This window comes from Aquila chrysaetos, chromosome 8, assembly GCF_900496995.4.
Source record: "Aquila chrysaetos chrysaetos chromosome 8, bAquChr1.4, whole genome shotgun sequence".
Classification (NCBI taxonomy): domain Eukaryota; kingdom Metazoa; phylum Chordata; class Aves; order Accipitriformes; family Accipitridae; genus Aquila; species Aquila chrysaetos.
Window position 1 is genome coordinate 19,060,610 of NC_044011.1, and position 8,645 is coordinate 19,069,254.

Sequence of the window (8,645 nt, forward strand, 5' to 3'; positions counted from 1 at the left end):
ATCCAGCACCGAGTTTCACTCTGTTCCTGCTTGTCCCCACTCCTAGTGCATCCCGCTGCTTCCTAGCGCAGACCAGAGCTTTTGCCCCTTCTTCCAGTCCCATGGCTAGGCACAATGAGACTGTGAATATATCTTGCTGTGAGTGGTATAAACTTGTCGCTAGCAACTGTTTTATCTTCTAGGAGGTAGTGGACTTTGCTAGTGTTGCTGGTTTGTTGCACCTCTCATTCATTTTGAAGTCTGAAGCCTGTCTTGATATGTTCGGAAGGGTTGAAGGGAGTTAGGCACCTCTATATCCACTTGAAGTCAATAAAGGTCCTTCGATCATCCCAGACATATGGATATTAAATCCCTTCTGAAGCACTCAATACTTTATCATCTTGAGTGAAATGCATTCCTATACAAAGAGCCAGCATAAAATTTCTAAAGTCCAGGTAAACTGTAAATAGGTCCACTGGTGTATATGGGCTGCTATGGTGTGTTCTCAGTAGGACTGCAAATCAAGCTGATCCTGAAACTGAAGTCCACCCAGATTTATAGTCACTTTATTAAGCATCATGTCTTTTAGAAAGCACATCGCTAATATGCTCTGTTATTGAATTTCACAACAGAGTTCAACATTTTTAACTTTAAAAAGCCTCAAGTACATTACGATATGGTAATCAAAGAGATTGTTTTCCACCCACCATCTTTTTTGCAAGCTGTGGTCTGAGGCTGCCAGGAGGATGTCTGTGAAGGGTGCTTGGCTTTGAAATGCAATCTTCCTCTTAATCCCCCCCAGCCTGTTTTGGGTGATGTACCAGATACAGGGTAAACCCTATGTCATCCCTGAGGCATTCTGGGGGACCTGTGAAGCTGGATATGGCTTTGCTCAGGGGTGTGGTGTGGCAGTCTAGCTTTATGAGCAGGTCAGAGAGTTTAGTGAAAAGCTCCTGCAGAATATTGTTGCTTGGGAAATTATATGTCACCTGGAGTTGGAGGAAAATATGCTAAACTGCAACAAATGAGAATTAATAGGAAAGAAACTGGATTCCCATCACCTGACAAAGAGAGGAGCTCATCTCACTGCACTGGCAGCCACCCATTCTGATGGCACTGCAAAAAGATACCGTGGCTTTCTGCACTGTGCTCAGTGATGGGATCTAATACTCACCCAGAATAAAGTCTTTGGATTTTCAGGATGTTTCTTGAAAGAAGACATCTCCTCTAATACTCGGTCTTTCCCCGTAAATATGTATATGTGTGTCTGCTTGTAGGTATGAAAATGCTAGATATTGGTAAAGGAAATAAAAGCAGGGTAAGAGGTATGAACAGTTATTAATGCCTGTAACCATTTATGTTGGCCATTTCCAAATTTACCTGCCAGAGCTAGAGAAAAATAATCTGGTATGTGCTCAGCCAGGCTTGGAAGGCATCCAGTGGACATGAACACACTGTCACCGTCTATGTAAAAATTAGGCAAATGAGACACATATTGGATGATACTGCTGATCTTGAAGCGTGTAGCAGTTTCCATCATGTTAGCCACCTCTATCCGACAAGGAGGACTGTTGCTCTGTTCCCTTTTGGAACTGTGGCAGGGTACAACATGAAGCCAGTGTCTTTCTCAGTTAGAGATTTGTGTGTGACTAGGCTTGTTCTTCGATGAGTTTTACTCCTTTTTTTGGCTGCTTTTGCTCTGTTTCCCTTAGCCCAAGTTCACATCAGATGCAATAGTGATATATGTCATGGCTTAGGAAACAGCCAAGAGGACAGTATGACTGAGAAACGGGTTGACAGACCAAAGATGGAAAAAAAAGGGGGCAAGCAGCTGTGCAGAGGTGAGGTTAGCGATAGGAAGGACTGACAGGGTAGGTGAACTATGTTTTGTGGCTTGGCAACTGCAGTTTATTCTGTAAGTTTTTCCCCATTCAGCAGTATAGCATGCTGTCACTGTGCTTTCTTATGACAGTTTCTCTTCTATGAGACTCAAGTGTCTCACTTTCTGAATAGGAAAATTCCCAACGTAGATTAGCCTCTGAATAATAACATCTCTTAAGTTTGAGTCTGATGATTATGGGTCACCCTTCCTGTCTTGACATTGATTTATATCAAACAGGACAAAACATCTGAGCACAGCGAGACTGAGCCCCTGGGTAGCACATAAACTGTATCTTTAATTGCCCCCTAAACCAGTTCCCTGGGATGGGATCAAGAGGTTGCTTAACACCTTGAGAGCTAGGATTTCCCAGCAGTGAAGTGCATTGGCATTTAGCAGCGCAGTCCTCGGGCTGCTGCACCAAGACTGTGGTAGCAGTACAGCTCTGGGGCAATTGATAGGTGTTTGGTCAATTGGCAGAGCAGAGATGAGCATTTCGTTCTTTTAATTTCCTATGTGAGTCCCCAAGAGTTGTGTGGCCAAATCCCACACACAATTATGAAAATGTCATCCTGCACTTCTGTCATCGTTGTTCCTCTGGTCAGCAATAAATGATACTTAATCATCAGATGGAAAACAAATTTTAAAAGTTAAGAATGAAAAAAAGAGAAACCCAAAAGCCCAAGACATATTTAATACTGAGTGGAGATGGAGCTATTCAGTCTTCCAAGGCAGGAACTAATGGGAAGGCACTGAAAATGTCAATATTGCGAGGTTGGTTTTCATTAGCCATTACAAAATCCCTCATTCTTCTCAATCCCATTATGAGTGGGTGAGTCTTCCTGTGACAGAGTCATCACTTTCACTCACAGCTAATGCCTGTGCTTTTGTTATTACTTATTGTTTACACTACAGATAGGCCAGAGTGGTGCTCCGTTGTCTTAATGACTATGAAAATTTGGGTCTTCGTTGTACAGAGGCACTTGACCTTCCGTGGAAATACCCATCCTCTTTCATCAAGGATTGGGTAAAGCTCATGGGGAGCAAGTGCCTTTTCTGGGGCTCCAGAGCAGGATCTTTCAGCAGGCAGAAAATACGTACATGCAGTCAGATTTTTCCTGTACTGCCAAGCAGTGGTGGTGAGCAGGGAGTGTTCGGATGTGTATTTCTCTGCAACAAAGTCCTGATACCCAGTGTGGGCTGCCAATACCAGCACAGTTTGCACAGTTTGCCAAAAGAGAGGGTAAAATGGATCTCCTGGCCAAATCTCTCCTGGGGAATGAAACTCAATCTACCCCAGATTCTCTCCGCAGTTTCAGTTGAATATAATACTCTTCACTTCCTGACCTAAATCGCTGCATTGTGTTGCTGAACACTCTTAACTAGCTGCTGCCTTTCACCTCAGAGGCATGAGCCCTGTAGGGCTGAGCTAAGCAAAACCTCCTCTGTTGTTTGGATAAGCAATTAGTGGAGTTTTCCAAATGCTTTGGGATCCATCTGGATGAAAGGTGCTGCGTGAATGTGAATGGGAGGTTGTGTTAGACAGGAAAGCAGATAGGTGGTTTGGCAGACGGACAAGAATTTTGCTAGTAGTAGCGCTGACATTTCTTTTGTTTTTTTCTGGTTGCAGAGAAGGGGCTTGTCTCAGGGGCCTTACTTCAACGTATATGGAGAAAAAGGAGGTATGGAGCACCGCGGGCCTAGCCCATTCCCCGAAGGTCCGAGCGACTACGTCTTCAGTCATCTTCCACTACACTCCCAGCAACAGATCCGAGCACCCATCCCCATGATGCCTATCGGGGGTATCCAGATGGTCCATTCAGTACCGGTGGCCCTTTCAGGTTTACATTCTCCGTCCACGCTAGCCCTGCAGAGGGAAGGCTCTGAGGAGAAGCAAAGAGGAACTGCGGAAATCCTTACAAAAGAATCGTATAGTATTTCTAAGCACCACGAGAAACGTACCTCTCCGCACAGCTTGCACCCCACCGCTCCCTCCAGCGCGCCCTCCTCTCCGTTGCTGTTGCTGACGCAGAGCACGTCAGAGGACAGTGTCGTAGCTACCGAGAGGGAGCAGGAGGAGAACATACAGACTTGTACAAAAGCCATAGCCTCTCTGCGAATCGCCACAGAAGAAGCCGTTCTGCACGGGGCGGAGCAGCTGCAGAGGCCTTCTGAGCCTCACCAGAAACCCTTAGAAAGTGCACATTTTAGCCTGAAACACTTTAGTGGATCTGAGCCAGGTCAGACCTGTGCCTCAGCCACCCATCCTGACTTGCACGGTGGTGAACAGGACAGTTTTGGTACATCACAGACTGCGTTAGCCCATCCCACCTTTTACAGCAAGAGCTTTGTGGACATCCGGCAGTTGGGCTTTCACAGCAGGAGCGACCCCCCATCAAGCACACAGGAAAGAAAAGATCCGTCATCTGAGAAGAGCAAGCCACATTGATCTGAGATGCATGGAGACTTTCACCCATACATTTACCCCACTTTTTTTTTTCTAGAGATAGAAGAAGTATTCAACTTTACAGCATGCCTGTTCTAAGTTACAGTAGTTTGCTATTATATATACTTTTGTTATATCAAAAGAATTAGATAAAATAACAAGTCATCATGAGCCTGACCAAAACTAAATTTGAAATTCTTATTGGGTCTGGTACTTTTAAATTGTACAGATGTTTGTGCCTTTTCTTTACTTTGCTTATATTCTTATAAGCATTTTTTTAGCAGTAATTTGTACATATTTTAGAATTTGTGTATCTGCTTTGTAATAAATGTAATTTCTTTCCTTTTTTGGACACTTGGATCTAAATGATGTAAAGCAAAACAGCATCAATATATGTGAGGTTGCACTAAAACATATTTTTATATGATTAAAACTGAACAGCTTTTATGTACAGCTCTGATTCTGTAATACTAATATTTATTTACTTTGTTTCATAAATTGTAAATTTTTTTCTTAATGTTGTGGATTGCTTTTCTATGTGAAGCATGGGATTTACTGTTGCGTAATTAGAACAAAATGTATATTGTAAAACAAGATATTTAAACTAGAGTATCTTATCTTATTCTGCACTTATGCATTAGTTAAAAAAAAAAAAGATAAAGGATGTATCAGTCAGTTCTTAACTCTTGTAATTTTTTTTTTGTCTCTTGTTTGCCGGATTGACTATAACTTAAGTGCTGATGTGATTTTAAACTGATAGTACCGTAAAGCATTAAAGTAAAACGATGTGCTATTGTGAGTTTTTTCAAAGCTTTATAAAACAGTTATAAATATATTAAAAGTATTTGGTCTTATGTGAACATGGTGATCTATATACTCCTTTAAAAAGCTATGGGAAAACATTCCACCCCATGTAAATATGTGCAGGTGCATCACTGGTGCCGTCGGTGTAACTCACCGGGAGAGGCGAGGAGCCGGGGCACCGCTGGCTGCCGGCAGGCAGAGTCCGGCCGCGGCCGGACCCGCTCCCCTGCCTCCAGCTGCAGGGTGGCGAGGCCCCTACGGCCGCATGGGGCTGGGCGAGGAGCCGGCCCGCTGGCTGGACAAGCGGCACCCCGCCGAGCCCCGGCAGTCCCCTGCTTGCAAGGGCTGACCGTGGGGCGTAGGTGTCACGCAGAGGTGCCCCGGAGGGCTCAGAGAGGGGTTTGCAGCGGGGCAAAAAGGTGTTTCCTTGCGCTTGAACACCACGGCTGGTCGCTCCCTGCTGCGGAACCCGGGTCAGCTTCAGAGGAGGCTCCGTCCTGTCCCGTCCTGTCCCGCAGACGGAGGAGCGTGGCCCCGCTGGCGAGGCAGAGAGAACCGCCACCCCGGCCTCTTCAAGGAGCGGGATTCACGGGCAAGAGAGTCGCAGTCTGCCAGAGCAGGGTCTCCATCGGGGTGAGGTTTGCTCCAGAGGAAAGTCAGGAGGAGCCCGGGCTTGTGTTTGAACGTGTGGTGGGTTACCGCTACCACCAGCAGCACACGTGCGTGCACACGCGCATGCGCGCGCACACACTCGCACGCACGCAGATGAAAGAAACCAACGACCTGGATTATATTTTGTGCTATTTAGTGGATTATAAATCTGTGAAACCGAGTTTGTATATTGACTTACAATACATTTAAGGAGTGTTCTTTAAAAAGAAATAAATATACAGTTACATGGATGTGGTGTCTAGTTTTTATGTGTTTGAATTTTCCAAGTTTATTGACGTTCCAGTATATTGTCAGGACCTTTTATTCCCAAGCACTGCTTTCCCACACAAGGAGCGCCCTTAAGAATGTGAGTGGCAGTGAAAAGTGTGGATCATCTTTTGGCCTCCTCAGATACTACCAAACTAAACCAGCTTACTTCAATAATACCATGTGGGGGCAGAACCATAGCTGGTATGTTGTCGTAATTCTAGCATGATGGCATATGATGAGCATAATACCATCATGGACGGTGACCGCTTCTAACCATTAAAGGTTAGTTTCTCATATCCATTGCAGTGTTCCTACCTTTATTCCAGATCATTATGGTAACCTTGCCAAGATAAGAGCGTGCCAGAAAACTGGCTCATCTCAGACTGGCGAGAGGAGAAGCAGTATATGTAGTTGGAGGCGAGCAGCTTGTTGGATCATGCTTCCATAAAAAAGAAGTAAATTATACATTTTAAATAAACAAGACTTATCTGATAAAAGCCTCTCTCTTCTCCTCCTTGGCTGCATGGCTGTATTGAGAACAAAATGCTCAGCACAATGATCAGCTAATCAGGTAATCACAGCTATTTTATTAAAAAGGAATGGTAAATGCTCTATTAACATTGCCTTTATAAGCAACCCCCTTGCTGTGGGAGTTACCTTTGGCTTGTTTGATTCTTTTAATTAATTTGCAGCTGCAATTTACCATGCACCTTTTCAGCCTTGGGGCTTTTTTTTTTTTTTTTTTTTTTTTTTATAATTATTGAGCAAGTATCACTGGAATTACATGTGATATTTTGGGGTTACAATGGAGCAACCCTAAAGAGGTTTCAGGTACTTAGACTCTTAATTGTATTTTCTTAATGAGTTAATATTTATACAGTGCTTTGAAAAAAACATATCCTCATACAAGGCCTAGGCATCAAGGATGACTACTTTTCATCCTTTGGAAGGGACGTGGAGGAGGAAGGCAAGTACGTCCCAACAGAATTTTCCCGGGCAGGAGCAATTTTCAGAACCAACATGGTGGGTACAGCAGCCAGGACCAGGGGCAGATAATTTCCTGAGCGCTCTGCCTGCCGTCCCCGGTGCAGCCCGCTCCGAGCCGTCGGCGGGCTGTCCTTAGGTGCCCTATGCTAACACACTGCCCCTTGAGCCTACGGGCTTGGGCTCAGTGCTGCAGGAACGCAGCTGCACGGCTCCCGGCCGGGGCTGTTGGGCTCCCCGCAAGACTGTTGGAGCCTGTGTGTGCTGACAACCCCTCTGAGGGTGATGGGGAGGGGATTCCTCCAAAATACTTGGTGCGGTGGGTGCGCGTAGGTCTGATGGGACCAAGAAGAGTAACTCAGGTCTCTGATGTAAAAGTTCTGTGTTTTTAAAAGGGATGAAAAGAAGTGATTTAACACAGCACTCCAGAAAACTGCAGAACCAAAAGAGGATTTTTATATGCAGTGTGCCATAGAATTTCTAAGTCAGGAATATAATTACCTATTATATTGTTCAAGGAGGTTATAATTTTCTATGAAGATCCATATGTCTTTTCTGTAAAGCACAAGGGAGGTACAGATGCTCTGGCAAGCTCTCTTTATTCCCTTCTTGGAGAATACTGTCACCAGAGTCACTTCAGGATCTATTTGCGTCAGCAAAACAGAGAGTGTATTGGTCTCATATAACTGCCTGCACAATCCTCTTATGAAGCTTTAGATTCTGACTCAGGGTAGTAACTCCGTCGCATGTTAAATACCTTTGTGTGGACTTCTCTGCTGCAGGACACATTGCCAACAGTGGATAAGAATTAGCACCAATAAAGGACATCGTTAGCTGTAACAGACCCAAAGGAACTCAAATGACTTAAGTACAAAAATTTCAATCCAAAAATGCTGCAGTCAGCTCCCGTTTAACCCCAGCGGCACCTAGACTTACAAGGTGCCTCCTTGTTTGAGGCTGTTTCCTGCTTTTGGGCATGAGCTGGGCTTCTCTCTCGGAATTGCTTCATGCCTCTTCTCCTCCCAAACTGACCTGGACACCAGAAACTACACGTTTCTTGGCCTAGATCCTCCAAGGGACCTGCCCTACCGAGTGGGTCTTTGAAAATACCTGATGAAATCTGCCTCCCTGTTGAATTATACTTCCGGCAAGTGCTGTCACCACCTCTTACAGATTAGGCTAATGACTTTGTCCCCCCACCCCGGGTATCTAAAAAAAACCCCCAAATCTGTGTTGAAACTGGCTAGATCAACATCTCCAGTCTCCTAGGAGAGTGCCCTAGGTACCCCACGAGGAGTAGAAGAGTCTTTTCTTTCCTGCTGAAGCAAAAAAATCAAGATTCATTGGCTCTTCAAGATTGTACCTATTGTCTCCAAGAAGAGAAGCTGTTTGGATGTGCCCTGCTCAGTAGGGAGAGAGCCATCTGGAAGGCCAGTGAGTAGAGTGCTGTGACAGAGACATCGAAGGACAAGGACTGAGCTCAAGCAGCTCCCTGCCTGCAGCCTTCTAGACAGCTTGGAGAGCACAGTTTCAGACATGCTTCCTACTTAGCATCCAGCTCCTTTCTGAGGTGGCCGACTCTCCCATGTCCAACAGAAGGGGGGCAGGTGACAGACTTACAGTTCTGGATTG

At 45.0% G+C, this 8,645-nt stretch overlaps 1 protein-coding gene across 12 annotated transcripts in view; it reads left to right on the forward strand.

Annotated features, from left to right (window-relative positions):
- HIVEP2 (HIVEP zinc finger 2) overlaps nucleotides 1–5,164 on the forward strand; it is a 142,072-nt gene extending 136,908 nt beyond the window's left edge. For all 12 annotated transcript variants that reach the window (XM_030023743.2, XM_030023737.2, XM_030023745.2 and 9 more), the window contains one exon: nucleotides 3,489–5,164. In XM_030023743.2, coding sequence (XP_029879603.1) covers nucleotides 3,489–4,307 — 819 coding nt within the window. In that variant the 3' untranslated portion in view covers nucleotides 4,308–5,164. The remainder of the gene's footprint in view (nucleotides 1–3,488) is intronic.
- The last annotated feature ends 3,481 nt before the right edge of the window (nucleotides 5,165–8,645 follow it).